At 36.5% G+C, this 20,616-nt stretch overlaps 1 protein-coding gene across 6 annotated transcripts in view; it reads left to right on the plus strand.

The window, feature by feature from the left end:
* LRRC2 (leucine rich repeat containing 2) overlaps positions 1-20,616 on the plus strand; it is a 103,105-nt gene that overhangs the window by 68,408 nt on the left and 14,081 nt on the right. For all 6 annotated transcript variants that reach the window (XM_080373242.1, XM_080373244.1, XM_080373241.1 and 3 more), the window contains 3 exons: positions 16,921-17,066; positions 18,264-18,419; positions 19,268-19,404. In XM_080373242.1, coding sequence (XP_080229368.1) covers positions 16,921-17,066; positions 18,264-18,419; positions 19,268-19,404 — 439 coding nt within the window. The remainder of the gene's footprint in view (positions 1-16,920; positions 17,067-18,263; positions 18,420-19,267; positions 19,405-20,616) is intronic.

Genomic DNA, 20,616 nt, shown 5'->3' on the forward strand with positions numbered 1-20,616 from the left:
TGGCTGATGTTATTCAAAGCAATTGCATCAGTGTCCTTGATAATGTAATAGGTGTCTGATGTTTGATTCTCAGATGGGCCACAAGTGTTAGTCGCTGGCAGGTAACTATTTAATTAATTAAAATATTTAATTGATCTTAACAGTCTAAAAAGGGAAAACAGAAAGACACTATAAATGTTGTGATGGGCTAACCTTGGCTACTAGCCAAACACCCACCCAGCTGCTCGCTCACTCCCTCTCCCTCCTCAGCACAACATTGGGAGAAAATGGGATAAGAAAGCTCATGGGCTGAGATAAAAGACAGGGAGATTGTTTACTGTTTATTATTGTGGGCAAAAAAGACTGTACTTGGGGAAGATTAATATTTGCCAATATATATTTGGATACTGAGAAACAAAGACATTAAATGGCATCTTTCCTCACCCTTCTCCCAAGGTCGACTCCACTTCTTCACTGCAGATTCCTCTCCCACCCCTGAGTGGTGTAGGGAGGCAAGGAGAGTTATAGTCACTACACAGTGGTTTCTGGCTGCTTCTCCTTCCTCCTCACACTTTTCCTCTCCTCCAGTATGGGGTCTCCATGGGCTTCACTTTCTTCAGATATATTTGCAGCAGCATGGGTCTTATGTGAGCTGTGGTGTGGAGGTCTGCTTCACCATGGAGGACCTGCTTCTGCTCCTGCTCTGACCATGGTGTTCCCTCTGCTGTTTTTTACTCTTTTTGTTCTGTGACACACACCCCGCCCCGTCCCCCCCGTCCCCCCCCCCCCCCCCAGTGTTTTTCCCCTTTCTTAAATAAGTTTTTAGAGTGCCATCACACACTTGGCTGAGGAGCTCAGCTGTGTCCTATGATGGGTCCTTTGGTGCTGGCTGGAACTGTCTGTGTCCAGCTTGGGGCAGTCCCTGATCTCTTCCCACAGAGGACACCCTGCAGCCCCTATGCTGCCAGCATCTTGCTGTGGACACCCAATATAAAAATTTATGACCCCATGTTCAACAGGTTAGATCAATTATTACCCAATACAATTGTTCCTAATGTCTATTAATCCAGTGAAATGCTCATAAGAGTTGGTCACCATTCTCTCTTGTGGCGTGAGCACTGGGACCTGGAGAGTGTAAATGAGCAAGTACATGCAAGCTTTGCTTTAGTAGGTGAATGTGTTACATTTACAACATTAGGAAAAAAAGGAGAAAACTTGGGAACCGATACACAAAATAAGGTAGAGAATTGCTAAAATTGTTTGCTGTTCATCATCTTCTAGAAGTCCAATTTTTATTTGACTTTTGAATGCTTAAAATTTTCTTCAGGGAAGGTTAAAGAAATGCAAGAGGACAGCAACAATATTCTTCGATGCAAAACTTCAAAAGAAATAAGAGCAAACTTCTGCCCAGCAGAAATGATCAAAGTCTAATTTTACCTTGGTTTTGTACATAGAATAATGTCCAGAGAGACACTGATAACATATGTGAAAATGGATTCAAAGAGATTGATAACATTCCTGTAATTCAGTCAAAAATTTTTGACAGACCCATGAAGTTTTATGAGATCATCAGAACGCTGAGGCTGAATTACATCTTCAGTAATCAGTTTCCCTGTACCCTTTCTATCCATTTTCTTTATGACAGGTGCAAAAAATAGAGAAGTCTTGAAGTTTTTAGTTTATTTGGTTGTTTTGTTTTTTGCTTTCTTAGGAAAAGTGTTTAGGTTTTGTTGTTTTTTTTTTTTTTTTTTTTAATAGACAAAAAATATTACATGATGAGCTAATTTAAGGGGAAAAATATTTTAATGAGATGGATCATATAACGCATGACTGTAGTTGCTACCCAGAAGTGGTAGAAGGTGAGAATAGCTTATTACACAAAAACATACAGTGTCACCAAATACCTATTTTGAATTGAAGTTCCTAATTTGTGAAGACAGCTACCATATATTTGTATAATTTTTTTGCTGGCATATCAGCTGTTTCTGTGCCTGAATTTGTCAGTCAGCCACATAAGAAATTCATAGACTCTTATGAAGTCTGTTATTTGTTTTGTAAACAGGGAAACTTCAGGAAAGACAAAATGCTAAACACCTTATATCATACAACTTTTCAGGTAAACTACAGTTGTTAAGGAGGTTCCCAGCATGAATACTGACTGTACTTCTTGCCTTTTTAATCTATCACTTTCATTTTCAATGCAGCTGTTTTAAGCTTAAGTATGTAATGATTGAGATGCTCTAGCACAACTGAAATCTTGTGGATCTTTATTCTCTGTTAATAGATTCAATAGCTGGTAGTGGTACCTCCACATTTTTCAGTATGTGGGGACCCTCCCACCCCACCCCAAACCATAGCATTCTGTTGGCCTAATGCAACCTGTTTCAGGGAGTGGCTATATCAGCCTACTTACTAGGAACTTTTATGTCCAACACCTGGACTTCTGTCAGAATTTCTATTTGAGTGTCCTTTGGAGTAATGCCTTGAGAGACATGCCTTATGCCATAGCATCAGGAGGCAAATGCACTGCTCACTTGTCTGTTCATTTCTTATAGAAATCTCTTTCCCTGTTTTTAAAGGCCACTTCCAGCACTCTGTAAGTATTCTCACTGAATCTTAAAACGAGGTAATCTGGTGCTCCATTAAAAAATATTGAATGTGTATGCTCTCATCTTTTATTTTCTTAGGGTTTTATACCATTCCATACTACGACTAAGGAAGAACTAGCTGGTTTAAAGTCTACTATTCCATTTTTTTTCTCTCTTCTACTGTTGGATGTCAAAATTTTTAAATTTTATAAAGTTTTACTTAAGTTCAATGTTAGATTAATATTAATTGCAAAGTAAGTACTTTAGCAGAAAAGGTTTATGTATCTGCAGCTGAATTCAAATCTCTTTTGGCTACATTTGTAAATTATGAATGCCTTTCTCTGAACATGGATGAAAATATAAATTTAAATCAAATGTAAATTTTAGAAAAGGCAATATGTGACATTGCATTTTTGTAGCCAATTTATAACAGATATTTCTATGCTTCAGTAACCAGGCTCAGCAGAGGAAGGTGCACTATGAAGTTTAGGGCACAATCTTCCCTGAGATAGCACATAGCTGATAAGACTCCTCTGTAGAGTTGAATTTGTTCCTCTAGCTAAGATCCTTAGGAGATGCATGCCCTGTATGTTATTCAGTCCCTCCCCTAGCATAGTAGGGTTACACTGGGTACCATACTCTGTAGGTGCAGAAGGAAGGGGAGGGATAGATGGATTTGCTTCTAAATTTTTTTGTACCTTGTGTGTGTGAGTTTAAGGATTAGCATGATGCTAGTATTTGTATTTTAACTGTTGCATAGAGTTCCTATTGCTATTTTCATACACATGCAACTAATTTGCTTTTCTAGGAATAAAAGTGGTATTATAAATAACTTGTTTTCTGATATAGGTTTCTAGAAAAACTGCTTTGACCTTATTTTGAGGTGTGCTTCCTTCAGAAAGTATTGCTGTCTACAGTTGCGTACTGAATCACCCAATTAACATTACCTGTGCACGGCAGAATATCTGCTTTGTGCTGATACTTCAAAGAGACAGCTTTGCTCTGTTGAAGGGCTAGTTCTTCCGTACTGTAAAATGCTAATAATGTTACATTAGCCAAACGTATCTATATATCTGTGACCTGAAGAAACTTTAGGGAGAAGAGAGGGAAGATAAAGAAATTCTTATTTCCTCCATCTTCACTATCTGGTGTGGCATATGCTGTCAGTCACAGGACAGGCAAGACAATCCATGCTACCAACAGCAAGACAGAAATGCTTACAGGTAGATGTTCTGATATTGAAAATAAATTGAAAAGGGGCTTTGCAAAGTTATTCTGCTTTGAACAGTGTTCCATACCACGTCTGAGCAGTCCCAGCAAGCAATCTGAAATGTTTTTTGTATTCTCTGTGAGGTCTGGGTAGTACAAAGAGAAGGACTGAGACAGAGACTGTTACAGCATATGAATACTTTGTCAAAGAAGGAGCATATGTATGTAAGCCTGCTTTTCCATGTCAATCCTGTATAAACTGATCTTTGAAGTTCAGAGAAATGGCAAGGTTATGCTTTCTGGCTGTTTTAGCACACTGTGTTTTCAACAGATCAAATAAAATCTTGTATTTCTGATGCATAGAAGGTTTCAGCTAAGTCCTGATATAAGCAAGTACAGACTTTGGGAACTTTCAAAATCATACAATCATAAAATACATTAGATTGGAAGGAATCATTAGAGGTCAGCTAGTCCAACACCCCTGCAATAAGCAGGGACATCTTCACCTATATCATGTTGAATGCTTCCAGGGATGAGGCTGTCTGGGCAACCTGTTCCAGTGTTTCGCCACCCACATCATAAGAAATTTCTTCCTTATATCTAGTCTGAACCTACCCTCTTCCAGTTGAAAATCATTATGCTTTGTCCTGTCGCTACAGACCCTACTAAAAAGTCTGTCCCCATCTTTCTTAGAAGCTTCCTTTAAGAACCGAAATTTAAGAACTGAGATTTAGCAGCTGGAAAGTTTTCAGGCTTTTTTGGTCTGATTCTGTTTTTCTGACCAGTCCTACTTAGCAAAGGAAAACATTTAGCAGGAAGAGCAGAGGCAGAAGTACTATGCAAGTGTGGGCACACTTCAAATACATCCCTACTGGGCATTTCTATGTAATATGTCTTCATGATCTGTGACTCACACTTCCCAAAGTCATACCCTGGGTATGCAGGCAGAACACCAGCAGTCTCAATAGAAATGTAAAAAGACAGGTTGTTTTACCAGCCCGTTATTCTTTAAAGCTGTAAACTTCCAAACCTGTTTCTTTCCCTTGCCATTTTTTTTTTAATGTATGTAACCATTATAAAAATGAAAAATATACACATAAGGAGGTACAGGACATTAATCTCCCAGGGATTTCGCTATTGAGTCTGGCACCAGACAAGCTCATCCTTAGCTCCTGCCTCTCTCATTCAATGGGATTATAAAGAACCTGCAAAATTTTCACATTTGTAGAAATTTTGGATATTTACAAAGGAGTCATGCATTTTATGTATTAAAACCCGAATTTTATTTGTGTAGGATTTTCAGGACCACAAAGCAGAGAAGAGTGGTATAATAAAGGGCTTAACTTGCTACTGTGAAGCCAACAGCATTAAGCCAACCTTTGGTGAAATTTTTCTTTTTAAATCACTGGCAAAAGTGCAGCTGATTTTAATCAGACCACCATTTCTGTGCATACATTTTGCAGCCTCAGAATTGTTTTTCCAGTTGTTGGCTTGCATTTCTGTTAGACAGGATTTCATCTTGCCTTTCTTTGCTCATTGCTTGCATTCTCTTCAGATTTGTTCAGTGCTCCTGACGAGTTGCTTTCCGATACAGTTGGCCAAAGTGCTGTCAATCCATGCAAAGCAACAGCTGTTTTACGGAACTGGTATAAGATGTAATATCAAATGCTAGCAGGAGGGGTGTGAAACCCAAAAGAGCAGGTGCAAAGGTGTTAGGTGTCAGAGGAGATTCATGGACACCTTACTGCTGCAGGAGCTCTCACAAATGTTTTAATAGACAAGGGGCTAAAGAAGGGCATGGATCTATGTTAGGAAACAGGATTATGCACTTAAGCACAGGAAAGTGTGTCAGTTGATCCTGTTCTTGACACTGTGCTTCCAAAGTCTACCAATTAATATAGCATCACTCAAAACCACTCCACTATCAGAACAAGTCAGTAGCTAATAATAACATCCCACTTCATTGGAGAACCGACCCATGCCTACCTCCATGCTGTGGTGCCAGCGACCTCTCCTTTACCTTTCACATGAGTTCGATAAAAGTAACATCACCTTTCACAGTCTGAATTTTTTGTATAGTAGGGAATGACAGAGAAGTAGTTTTACAGTGTAAGGGAAGACTTAACAATGGGCAAAAGGGCACAATGTGAACACCACAACATGGCTATGTTGTTAGAAAAAGCATGAATCTAACTGTAAAAGAATTCAATGGTAGGAAAGAGTATTTGGTACTGTTCCAGTCCTGCTTTCTTTGAAAACAGTTCAAAATCTCATGAAGTCCAATAGCAAAATAGTTTTTTGAAATCCTGGTTATATAACCTCTGTTCACCAGTTACATAATGAGACAGATTTTATATAACTACTTAATAAGAGAACAAATACATAACACTATCACATTTGCATATTTTAACTTAAAGAAAAATATCTCTGGTGCCCACATACATGGATTGATGAGAGTGAGAAGGGAGTTGTAGGTGAAGGGAGAGAAAAATATGCTATTTTTTATTCCATAAAGTGCAACTAATGAGAGGTATGATTTATTCTGTAAGAAGAATAAAGTTGGAGAATCAAACTGAAGTTAAGGCATTTAATTTATTGCTGAATACATTCTTATCAGTTGTTAACTAATTATAGGTAGTTACATCATTGATCAAATTCTCACAGCTGTAAACAACACTTGGTAAGGCTGACTGTGATTTTTATTAACCATCATTGATCAGTGGCAAAGGCATAAAGACAAGAGTCAGCCCTATCAGCTAAAAGCAGATTTAATTGATTTTTTTTTTCCCATATAGAGCTCAGTCAGTTAAGCTCTCTCCTTGACTAGTGCTGGGCAAAAGAGTGTAGATTAGACCCAACATGAAATGGAAATGATGCTGAATACACAAGGGAATCCAGTAGAGGATACGGCACAGTGGTTCCTGCTTTTCTTACTGAAGAGACAACCAGCTCACAAACCTGGGCCTCTGTCATGCTTCTGAACTGCAGTGTAAAGCACAATGAGTTTCAGGTTAAGAAACTAATGGCTGGGAAAGTCAGAACAAATATAGAAAAAGAGATGACTCTTCACCACCATTTAGATTATTTACCTAGTCCACTATTGTGAGTTGTTATAAAGCTGGCTACTGCTGCTGGAGTTCAGAAGGATGTGGGTAGTTTTATGAACAATAAACCCACAAGTTATGAAGGTTACGGTCAAGTTAAAGTAACTTCATGCTTCATGGTGTAAATGCAGCTTTGCATGAACGAGATTTTCAAGACTTCCCTTGTCTTTTGCTTTGAAAAATAGATCCTGGTATTTTTTTAGTTCCTATCTATTTTTAATTGACATATGCTTCGTTTCCTTCCACATCACTTACGTTATTCCAGCCACATCATCCAATTGCTTTGTGGACTAACCTGAGGTGATACTGTTAATCTGCCAAATTCCTTCACCCAAAACTTGAGACTCCCCGCAGTAGCTTGCATGGGCAGTGTGGATGCCAGGTGTATGTGGCCAGTGCCCACCTGTATGTAGATCTTGCGTGAAAAATATGTATGACTGTGACAGAACTTCCCCTGACTGTCTGGTTTTAGGATACATGACTGGGGAGAGCATGCACTGCTAGACTGCTGCTGAGGGCTATGACGCCTAGCTTCAATCCTGTCAGGTGGCATACGCTGGCTGCCAAGCTGTCTGGAGACTGCTGTTTGTCTCATCTTGACATACAGAGCTGGTCAGTTAAAAGTTTTGTCTGACCTGTGTGATTGTGGTGGCAGAAGGGCTGTAATGAATTAGAAGATACATGAGTCAGGATCACACATGGGCATCACCATTTCATGATTCAGTGGTCTTTTTTCTGCATGTTACTAGTGGTTTCTTTTTGTTTGTTTGTCTTGTTTGTTTTTTTTTTTTTTTTGTTTTTGTTTTTGTTTTTTGTTTTTTGTTAGTTTTGATTTAAATACTGTCCTTGCAAGGCAGGGAGATGGTTAAGAAGAGGCAAGGCTATCCCAAACTGCTTTAATAGACTTGAAATATTTTTCATTCTCAGAAGCTGGCTCCAAGACTTCAGGTTACTAATACAAAATGCTCTTTGAAATGCTTGGTTAGAGGCAATAAAATGGTTGACTAGACTTGAGGACATAATGTGATGCTTCAGAATTGTAGAATGCTGGAGTACATTTTTTTAAAAAGGGAAAGAAATTAGGAGGTTACAAAAAATATAGAGCACCTTAAATCCCCATTAATTTTATTACCATAATCAAAGAAAGTCTTGATAGGTGCCTGAGACTTTTCATAATACATACTTGGAGTGGTCCTTAGTATCTCAAGACTAGAAATAAGAAAACCTGTGTTTACTTCCCCTGACTTTTTTTTTGACCTTGCTATGTGACTTCTTGCCACTGTGTTTCTGTTTGCTTTTGCTCATTGGCTTGTCATGGCTGTTAATGGTGTTAAAGCTGCAAAGGAGAGATCTCTCAACATGGGTGTTTGTAGCACAGCATCACAGAGCTTTATTTGCAGTTCTACATGCTCTAGTAATAATGTTGTTAGTATTGTAATACACTGCTAAGTTGCAGATCTGCTTTCCAAAGGATTCAATTTTCAGTAGCTTTCACCTTTGAAATCTCAATAAGCAAGCTGCGTATAAAGTGTTCAGTATTATTCTGCTAGAAAATCAGTGTTTGTGCCATTTTCTGAGGCTGAAAAAATCTGAACTGTGCTTGTTTGAACTGTGACATTGAAATAGAGTTTTTCATTATTTGTGTAAATGTCAGCTTCCTCTGAATTCTGCAGAGTTCTAAACTGGAAAACCTTTTGTTGTTGCAAAACCTATACTCTAATTTTCTAGAAGTCTCATGTTATTGGGAAGTGCTATGCCTTTTGGTTATAGTGCTCTTGTATTTTGAAGGAAGAATGCACCATGAATTTACCATTTCTTGCTCAACTGTTCCAATCTTTACAGTCTTTCCTAATCTTGATTTAGGTTTTTCAGAACTATCGCAAACCCAAAAATTAACAAAAATAAGTCTTTCCATTCCATTACTGTTTTTCATTTCTGAATACCATCTGCTCTTGTGTTTTTCCTTGAGAAAAACTGACAAGAACCATGGTGTTTTGTATGTAGGTGTACAATTGTTTTAGTTAGTGGCAAATAATTTAGGGTTTAATTATTGGTTATCACATTTTATATATATATATATATATATATATGTCCTATCACATTATATATATGTCTAACTATCCATTTGCTTTTTTGACCAGTAGTGCATACTGAACACAAGACTTTCACTGAGTTATATAGTTACTTTTTTCTTTTCATCTTTTCCCATGTTTCAGTCAAATAAATGTGTGTAGTTCACTGCTCTTCTATTAGCTTGCACCTCTCCATATTAGATTTTATTTGCAGTTGTGAAAATCTTGACAGTTTTAGATGCGTGCTGCTGATAATAAATGTTACTTCTTCTAAGTATTTGTTCAGTAGTCATAGTTTCTTTTGTTATATTCCTGTTTTTATATGCTCAAAGCATTACATAGGTATTTGCAAAATGTCATGTTCAACAGAAAATATTATCTGGCATTGCACATGATATACACAAATATGCAGAAGTTTTTTGTTGTTTATTATTAAAAAATTACTAGGGGAATATATGTGTCCAGCAGCAATGTGTATCTAAGTAAAAGATAAGTTGCTGGAACACAATCTGAAGGTGACTGGGTAATAAAACATTTGTTTGGAAGCTGCCTATATTAATACAGCACATAAAAGAAAAAGTGTAAAATGCATCTGAGTTTATACTGTTTCAGTACCATGAAACCTGATTCTATGCAATTTATCTTCTAAGTAAATATGCAGGGACAGGCCAAGTGACTGATTTTATTAGACATCTTTTTCCTGTTGTTTAAGAGACACAGGACAAAATTTAGAAATCCAATGGAGGATTATGGACCAAGCCTTCAGTTGTATTTGTGCCTACCTCTTTCTGAGGTACTCTGACTTGATGGAAGAGCTCCTGATGTAATTTAGACCTAGAAGCTTACCTGAAATATAGAAGCTTCTTAGCTACTTTGAGGACCTGGCCAGATAATTTTCTATGCAGTCCATTTTTTTGTTTGTTTTGTTTTTTTAAAAAAGATGATTTCAACAACTTCTTCATTAGTGTATAAGGAAAAAAAAAAAGTAATGAAACTTTAAAGAATTTCCAGTAAAAAGCAGATGAGGTTTGTAGGCTTCCTATGTTCTCATCCATGGGGCAGTACCAAAGATCATGTGGCTGGGTGGTGTTATTGGAGGGCTGCAATGTGTCCAGTGCCTGTGCCAGCTCTCTGTAAATTCCATGTCAGGGGAATTCTTCCCGTAAAATCAATCTTGAAAACCCTTCAAGATTCCCTACAAGCTTCCCTACAAGGTTTCATAAGTAAGTATATGAATAAGTATTCAGTTATATTTTTATTAGAAGACACTTAATAAGGAAATAATAATTTAATACCTTAAATTACTTGGACACACCTAGGTTACTTGGACACAGCCTGGATGGAATATTTCAAAATGGCAATGGAACACTAAAAACAACAAGAACTTATAGCCTCATGCCCTTATTTGCATCCACAAGTTCTTAGAAAGTAGTCAAATATCTATTTGTGCAAAAAACTCTCCCACAGTGTCTATAATGTGCCATTCCTCAGCTTTCCTCTCCAGGTCAGGAAAAGATCTCTCCCATATCTGAGTCTTTTACTAATATTAACTGTATTTCCAAGTTTTACATGTTTGTATCACAGGAAGACATAAAGCCTCCTAAAAATATTGTTATAATATCGAAAGAAAATAATCCTTTGGGAAGAGATGAACTCAAATTTTTTCCTGTCAGGCTTGTCACCACCTGACAGAAAGTGTATAACACCACCACCCCCCAACCACATCCCCCCCCCCCCCCCCCCGCCTCCCCACCCCACCCCCCACCCCCCGGCCCCAGCATGTGTCTAACAACAGTATGAGAAAGGAAAGGAGAGGAGGGAGAGAAAATTTGCTATAATCCTGGCAAGCCACAAAGCTGTGAACTGTCGTGTTCAATTGTTGACGATGTTCTCAATTGTATGTTTGTGTACTATCAGTGTCATGCACATGTAGTCTGTGGCAGTAAAAGAAAAATAATTTTGATGATAGACATTTTGCAACAGTTTGCTCAACTAGATAAGGTCTAATTCAAGACCAGATATGTCACAGGGTGCAAAACAGATTTGTCTCCATTGTGACTTTGCTGAATTCTTTACGAAATTCCTGCTTCAGATGCAGATAAATCCAGTTCCAAGTTGCAGGGTTCTCCTGCTTGGTAGCCAATTATTAGTATTTGTCAAACTGCTCTGGTGCTCAGCACCACAGCAGGCAAGAATTTTGTGCATTTTAGTGAAGTTTCTCTGAGCCAAGACAAAAAGTTCTACCATTTCTGTTTTTAAAGCAAAAAACCATGAAGATAGCTACTCCTGGCTTACTAGGAAGCAGCTCACAAATCACAAACTTTCTGACCTCTGCTGAAGTCAGAATGTCTTTTTACCCTTAAAATTGTGTCTTCCACTTACATTTATAAGCAAGCTGATTTCTGGCTGACATTCCACGCAAGTCTTGTTTCCAAGTTTATCAGGATATATCTATTCAATCAGTTGTAGAAATCTGTTCTCATTGCCTAGCATTAATATATATAAGGTGAAAAGATTTCATCACCAATTGTCAAAACGGTGCTACTGTAATAGGTTAGAGCCATTAGACCATATTCTTAGTTTCACTTGAATGTTTTTCTCATATAAATTTTCTTATTATTTCTTTTGTTTCTGTCCATATCGTGCCATTACCTGGTTCCCTTTTACTGATATTATCTCTTCAAATATCCTTGACATTTTTTTCCTTTCAAGTGAATAGTTACTAATTTATCAATGCAAAACAGTACCATCAACCAGTGTATTAAATTTTTTTGTTGTTGTTGTCAACTTTCTTTATAATATGTTTTCTGAGCAGCTACAAAATAAAATTGCCTTCTTTTCTGGGTGTTTTCCCCTTGCCCCACTTTGGCAAATAGTAATTTACTCTGGGTTTCAGAATGGATTGAAATGATCATACTCAGTTTTTAAAATCAGAAAAGAAACTTCACAGACTACAGAGTATTGTCATGGCAAACCAGAATTGTTGTATATGTTTAAATCATAAGGAAGATGGTACCACTTGAATAGTATCACTTTAATCACTATTGTATCTTGAAGCAGAAATGGAAAAGGTTTTTGGCTTTGTCTCTATTCCATTGTGAAAGTGAGCAATTTTAGTTGTCTCTTGGTGGAAGAACAGAAAATATCTTAAAAGAGTCTTTGGATATATTCAAAGCACACTTCCTATAGAGACATTCTGGAGAGGTCAGTTAATGCCTGTATGCTATTGATGTTGCTGCTCTGCCTTTTCTAATGGTGTTAATAAAAACTTCTGAAAAGTATGTGCACAAGGTGAGCTACTGGATCCATTTAAGTTGATGAGAAACCTGTAATTGACTTTTGGTAGAGCCTAGCTTTCCATTCTAATGTGTGTCCTTTATTTACAAGTTTTGGAGATGTGAATATGAGATGACTTTATGATGGCAAAGTGTAGCAATTTATGCAGACTGCATGTAGCTGCAGCAGCAATACTATGAAAATTTAATGTAACTACTCAACATAAATTTATTTTTTGAGACAGCAGACTTGTTTTGGATTCAGCCCAGAAAATCATTAATTGGGTACTTAATTTCATGCATGCAACATCCATTCACTTGGAACAACTCCTAAACTTAAACACATGACCCACATTCTTGGGGTTTTTTAACTGTATGAAGCTTCTTGTATTGCTGTCTGGTTCTTTAATCACCTGTGAATGCTCAAGACCTGACATTTTTGTGAATATTGCATATAGTCAGTTTGCTCATTCTTTGCAGACCTGATGAAAGATTTGTGTATACAAAACCTGCTCTAATAAAAAGCAAAGTCCCTTTCTATGAACTTTTAATGCTTAGATCATCATAGCTATAACTGGCTTTAAACATTAGGTGTTTGAATGATGGTAATGCTCTAAAGATGAAAGGGGATAAATGATAAACTTCCAAGTAAACAGTTTGCATCAGAACAGCAGTGTCTGATTGTGGATTAACTCTGCAAAAGATGTAAGATTTTAGCATTGCCATTTGCGTGAAGACTTGCATCCACATACATTTATTTCTTGGATTTAGCTTATCATGGTACCACCAAATGAAGTGCTGTTTAAAGTCAAGCATTTTTATGCTTCAGTTGATTTTGTCATAAAATACATGAATGAATACCTTGTTATTAAGGGGTGGGGTTGACTGTTAGATGCCTTTGCCTCCAAGAGTCCATTCTGGAAATCTGATGGTGAACTGGGCTACAGATACACAAGTATATCTCATGAAATGTACCTTTTGCCTCTAAAGATGCTTGTATGTGTTTCTTTAACTGGTTCTTTTCTCCAGGAATGTCAATGACACTATAGAAGAGGTTACACTTAAAACTTTGTGAAAGAAAGGCTGGGGATCTTGTTTGAATGCATGAGATCTGAGTGGGTGACTGCGCAGTTTGCACCGAGGGTGGTCCTTTCTCATATATACTGTACCGCTTTCAGCAAGCTAATGTGATGCTGAGTACTAATCTGTGTTTTGGGAGACAACATATCCTGATTCTACTGAAGTGGTACAAGTTTTTTTTTTTTTAATTCATTGAATCTGAAATTTCTGGGCAAAAGCCTTTTTGTAATGCATTGACAGACTTTTCTGGGTTAATACTTTTTATGTCTTGTCATATATTGATGTTGATGGGATGCTGTTTCTGTCACAGAATGTTGACATGTAATTAGAAAATACAGTATTTTTGTGGTAAGGCTTGACCAGACTTTACATCTTTTCATTTTTTGGTGCTAATTAGTAGGCAACTTATGATAAATTTGCATGCAACCTTAGCAGTAAGTCCCTTTCATGGCAAAAAGCAGAAAAGAAATAAAACCACACTCGTTTATTAAATAACTTGTTCAGCCCAGGACATGGTGTCCTTTTCTTTCAACTGAAGGTTTAACTGTCAGAAGGAAAGAGAGGTAGTGGAGTTCTACAATGTTATCTGGATTATGTCTATGAACAAAATTATTAAGATAAGCAAAATGGGGCTGTTTGTCAAATAAAAATGACAACAGTGATTAAACGTAAAGACCACAATAAGTCAGTCCAGGTAGCTAGACTATCAAATATAGCTATTTTTCAAAATGGAACTTACATGAAGCCTTATATTGATTGATCCAAAGTCACATAATAAAGGAAAATAGCAAAAATCAACATCAAGCAAAAATAAATTATAACGTAAAAAATGATAAGGGACCCATGCTTGTTTGAAAATGAAATGTTATAAAAGGTGCAAAAATACATCAGTCCTTCAAGAAGAAATAAAATACATGGAATTTTCTTTCAAAAATATAATACGTAGCTGCCATAATTTCCAGAGCATCATATATCATAGATGTTTGTTGGTAACATATCAGACAGGTTAAATAAAAATTCCATTAGGTTTCAATATACTACAGAAAATTGAGAGGTTTTGTTAAATATTATGCTAAAAGAACAAGTACTGAGGGTTTACAGCTTACACAATATAATCACAGCTCCATATATTCTGTGGCAGGCTGAACCAAGCTTTATATCAAGAGTGTCCATGGCATTATATTTTGTTGGTACATATTTATGGAAATACAAACTCCTGGAAAATGTAGGTTTTCATTTAATGAAGTATTAATTTCAATACTATATGAAAAATGGCAGGAATAGCTCTGTTTATATATATAAAAATAATAGCGCTTGCTCTATTAATGCTATTAATGTAATTTTTAATGCAACCAAAAGTTTCCAGGAAAACATATAGAACTAGTTACTGCTGTTGAAGAAATATCATTTTACCACTTAGTGTTAGTATTACCAAGTTGTTTCAGCGTGACAGGTGACTGCATGTGAAAGCAAAGTGTTTAGGAACTTGGGTGAACATTGATGTCAGTTTATTTTAAAACGATCTGGTGGTTGGTGTTTAAAAGACTATGACGTATTTTGGGATGGTTTGAGAACATTTTGGGTGGCATTTAAGCCTGTGGGACATTGTTTTAATTCTGTGCCTGTTAAATTCCTTTTGCACAGAGTTTGTTGTAAGGAATGTCAGCAGTATTAACAAATCTTTCTGAGTGCAGAGAAACTTGAAATATTTGCTTGGGGTTTGGAATTGTGACAATAATTTGAAACCACAAAGTAAATGCAGTGTAAAGATGGTGCCAATTTCTTCTGTATTCTGCCATTGCTACAATCTAGACAAGTCACTTTGCTTTCCTTGTTGAGAAGGAGGTTCTGCTTTGTTGGAAAAAAGATTCAGTATCTGGGAAATTTACAGTACAGAAGTGAGTGTTTATTGCTAGTAGTCAGTCCTCAAAATGACAGAATAGTTTGGAAGTGAGAAGTGTCAGAATAAAATGTGTGCTTGCCTGATCTGAATCAGGAGTGAGAAATTTCCATGGTAATGCATCACCAAGGCTTTTTTAATGCAGTGGTCAGATTTAAAAATTATATCTTTGAATTGAGAAACTCTGAACCTCTATTGCGTTTCTGAAAGGTAAACTTAATTGTGTAGCCATTTGTAGTAGGATAACTTCAGTAAATCTCCCTGAAGAGATTTCCCCAAATTTTAAGCTCTGGCAGCACTATGAGGTTATATCTAGAAAAAAACAAAACAAAAAACCACACTCCACAAGCAAACAAAAAAATCCACTAGAAATCCTAGTCTAAGCTGGCTCTGATAGCTCCAAGATGTGAATGTGAACATTTTAAGTGTCCATGGTCAAATTAAGAGGAAAGTCTGGCAGTACTGCAGTAAGTTTGGCCATAAAATATAAGAAAACAGGACTTGATTCTTAATAAATGATAATAAAAAAATCCTTCTCACAGGTTCAAGATTAATTTTATTATTTTCTAATTTTTTTTCATACTTTATGCTGGTGATTGCATTTTGCTCACGTTGGAAGTGGAAAATATATTTGGTTTGGGGGTTTTGGTTCCTAATTATTTTCTACATTCTAAAAAACCTTCAGGCAAAGACCAATGAAATTGTTTTGCTACTATATACTATATAGTGTATATATATACACTATAGTATATACGTAATATTATATATAGTATATAATATTATATATATATTATTATATTATATAGTATATATTATAGTATAGTTTTTCAGGAATTATAGAGATAGATTGTGATGGTGACATGTGATTAGAAGTGGAGAGACACAATTTCCATTTTAAAATACTTCTTCTGGTTAACATTCACAGTCCTTTGACATTCACTTTAGCTAGCTGCATGGTTTTATGAACACTGGTAGTGTGAATAATTGATTCAGTACAGAGAGCTTTATTTAACACATTTATTTCTTTAACAGATATATTTTACATTTTTAGTTAACTTTCATTGTGTTAAAGCTTTGTTTCTTAAAATATTAATTCCTTTAAAAGTATGTAAATAAAAAGCTTTAGTGCACCTTATTATATATTTAGTTTTCAGTATGGAAGATACATTTTTAAAGATCTTTGAAAAATATTGGACTAAATTTTCTGTTGGCTTAAATTGGAAGTTTCATTTTCCAAGGTTCTCCTAGCAATATACTCTCAGGGCATTACAGAGTTATAACAAAGGAAATATATATATATTTTTGGTGGGAGTTATAACATCTCTGATTTTGGGAATGGTAACCTGGTATATATTAATTATCATAGCTGTGCATTGTCACTTCAGAGATTAGTTCGTATGTAACCTAAGAAGGAATCAAGCCATTGTCTGGTTCCAGCCTCAGTGTCATCTGAAACTGTATTTTTAGAATGAAAATTTCATTCAATACCCTGTCACTGTTAGAAAGGTGATGAACACTTTGGGAGGTAGTTATTTCTGAAATCCTTTTTCCTATGAAATGATGACTAAGAGATAAGGCTGGCAAAAAGCTGAGTAAAAAACCCCACGCAATTCTTATTTTTCTAAGTGCTTTGGGAGAAATAAAGTGTTTGATTAATGAAATGTCTTTTGTATCTGCAAAATGTAACTAAAATAAAGCACCACTTCTTTCTAGCTAAGTAACCTGAAACAAGTCACTGTTGTGGACATATCAGCAAACAAGTTCCATTCTATTCCAATTTGTGTACTCCGGATGTCTAATTTGCAGTGGTTGGATATTAGCAGCAACAACCTGAAAGATCTCCCAGAAGACATAGACAGGTAGTTTATGTTCTAATTCATTGACAGGCTTGTGAGTTATAAAGCAAATCCAGAAAGTAACAGGTTTCCAAGGGACACCATTAATGAAAAATCACATTAAAAAATCACATTTGGAAATGCATCAGATAGTTTTGAATGTAAGCTTTACGATTATTATTGATAGAATAGGTTTATTTCGTACTGAGTTGCCAGTCTTGATACTAAAGCATCATAATCAGGCACAGACATGGCAAAATAAGGTTTTCTTTGTTTGACTTTGGGTTTTGAATTTTGAGACTTAGGCTCATGTACATTCTGAAGACTCGAAAATCTCAGGATATCTTGTGCCCAGTAAACACATACTCTTATTCAGACTCAAAGTTTCAATGCCTGCGTTGTCAAAGAATGTCAATAAGCTAACATGAATCCTGTGATTAAATTGACAAGTTGACAGTAAACTGAAACCTTACTAAATATCTTTCCCTGAATTCAAACAAACCAAATGGGCCTGATAAACAATAGCCTGCAACAGTGTTTTAGGAATGGACCCTTCTGGTCAAATGGTACAAACTTGTTTCATCGGTTTTCAATGTTTTTTGTCTTCTAAAAGCTCAGCCACAAATTACTATTGCTTTAAGAAAAGCCAAGGAAATAAAATAAAGGCAGCCCAATGCCTTTCTCTGGAAAACATTGACATTAAATTGATTTCAGTGGGATAACTTCAAAGAACCAAATGACCAGGAACTGGTCTTTCTTTTGCTCCCCACAGTACTAATTACTAGTGAAAAACAGTAGATGGGAATTTGCTGCCTAGCAGAGGTGTATCTAGTTCATAAAAACCAGCATATGGCCAAACGTGTGAGCTGGTGACCCATATTTTTCATTAGTTCTGCAGCACACATGGTGAGCCTTTATATCATGTTCTGTCAACATCTTCTGTATAAAGCACATTAATTTTTGTAACATTTTAACTTGAGCATGCTTTTGAGCACTTGTCAGAGGTATGCTATTAATATCTATAATATTGAACCATGACTGGAAATATCCATTAAAGTTGATGATGATTTGTGAAAGTGTGATATGAGTAATTTTTAAGCCAAAGATGGTACATGTATTTGTTCTCTTTTACACAAGATTAAGTCTGTATTACTATTTTGGATAGATGTTCCTGTCTAAAATAAATATTCTAAGTTACCTTTATCTTTTACATTTTTACAGGTTAGATCAACTGCAGACGCTTCTCCTACAGAAAAACAAGTTGACTTATCTTCCACGAGCTCTGGTCAATATGCCAAAGCTCAGCTTGCTAGTTGTCAGTGGTGATGACCTGGTTGAGATACCCACAGCTGTCTGTGAGTCAACCACAGGCTTAAAGTAAGTAAAAGTGAAGAAGAAAGGAACGTGTTCTTCAGAAGATAAGGTAGATGCACCCAGAAGACATACCTTCACAAGCATCAGTTTCTACCACACCTGGTGGTCAAATTCTGACCAAATTTACATCAGAGTCCTTAAGGAGGCACTAGAGAAACTGGAAATTCCAGACAAGCCTCATCTTTCTGATTTTCATCTGCCAGTTCCCCACATAGTGCATCTGTATGTGTTTGTATTCCTATGCAGACTTGGTCATAGTAGCTCTAATTGAAGCCACAAAGCTATGTCCCAGAGTGGGACCTGTAGTCTGGCAGTTAGCTGTTGATAAGCTCAGTGCTGTCAAAAGTGCTCTGTGGGGAGTGGGAACCATGGCTGGATAAAAGGCTAAATAGTGTTGTGATTCATATATTGTTTGTTGTGAAACAGCACCTGGTTGCTGCATGCAGAGTAAGACTAAATGGCCTTTTAATCTACAGTTACAATGATCTTACATTTCTGCAGGCAATGCTCAGGTCTTTGGTTATGAAGTCTTTTGAGACTCTAGACTGGTTCTTGCTGGGATGGAGTTAACTTTCCCCATGGCATCCCTTATAGTGCTGGACTTTGTATTGGTAGCTAGAATAATACTGATAACGCAACAAGGTTTTTGATTGCTGTTGAGCAGTGCTCCAGCTGCATCAAAGCTGTCTCTTCAGCCCTTCCCCACAAAGGCCAGTAGGCAGAGGATGAGCAAGGGGTTGGGAGGGTACATACCTGAGACTGCTGACTCAAATAGACCAAAGGGATATTATGTACCGTATGACATCATGCTCAGCATTGTTGCATATATTTTTGTGTTAATCTCTCTCTAGATTCATAAGTCTCAAGGACAGCCCAGTTGAAACTATTGTATGTGAAGACACTGAAGAAATTGTAGAAAGTGAACGTGAACGAGAGCAATTTGAGAAAGAGTTTATGAAAGCATACATTGAAGACCTAAAGGAAAGGGGTGTGTGTAACTTGCAGTAAACTTCCTGCTGTCTTGGATGTAAATGCAGAAATACATTTAGAGCATTAATTTTTAACATTACAAGCAATATCCTTAAACTCTAATTGTCTGTTACGGTATTAAATAAGACTGAAAGTGAGAATGTCCAATGTGTTTTATTAAAAGTTTGTGCCCTAACTAAAACACCTGTTATTGAACAAATGTATATAAAATTAATAGTGCATTTTTACATGCACTAACCTTAATTCAATAATAATATATGCAATGATTATCCTAATTCTCCAGATTTAATTACATTTTTTGGGATTAGTGTTAGGGATTTTGAATTCCTTCTCAAAAAGAAATACAATGTATATATGAAACGCTTTTTGCATTGATAGAATGTTTTTTATTTGTATCACTGCACTAATTGCTTAACCACTGTAAAATTATTGTAGCAAAAATCACTGCACAATCTTTAATGCACAGCATCGGGAAGTTTACATGTTATTTTATTTTGCTAGTCTGTCTTATATTTACCTTAATCAAGTAACTGTCAATCTCTGTAGTCTTGTTTAGTAAAACGTTTTAGGAAACAAATGCAAAACTTCCTGTCAACCAAAATACCCAATAGATTCTGTTTCAATCTCTTTGGGATTTTGTGCACAGAAATGAATTTTGGTGGAATGAATCTTTTGGTATCTTTTCGTTCCTTGAATTTCATGCAAGTGGCCTGTGTAGTGGTCCTACAATATCTGGTAGAAGAGAAATGTAAAGGCAGGCCACAGGATGCAGCTGCAGCATACTTTTCATGTTCTGATACTAGACTTCTGTACTTTGATGTCCATAAACTGCAAATTTGAGTATTCAAGCTGTCTACTTCTAAAGTGAAGTCTGCTATAAAAGTGCCAGATTCTGATAATGGTACCAACAGTGGTTAAAAGGGAGAGAAGGAATGGAGGAAAAACTGAGATCATAATTTGGCTTTAGAGATACTTGTGAAATATGTTGTGACGGAGCTGTATCCATGTACTTGTGAAATGTGGAGTTTAAGATAATGCCTACCAGGTTGCCTAAAACCTGCATTTAGCCCTGTCAGGCACAGGCCAGCTTTATACTTCGAGGCAAAGCAGCTCAGGGATACACTTTTCTGCCTTCCTAGGCAAGACTTACCTCCATGCTTTTTATGATGAGGTTGGATCATGAATCAGTCTTGGATTTCCTACTGCTGAA

The sequence above is a fragment of the Falco punctatus genome (genome assembly GCF_963210335.1).
Source record: "Falco punctatus genome assembly, chromosome: Z".
In the NCBI taxonomy this organism is placed as follows: Eukaryota; Metazoa; Chordata; class Aves; order Falconiformes; family Falconidae; genus Falco; species Falco punctatus.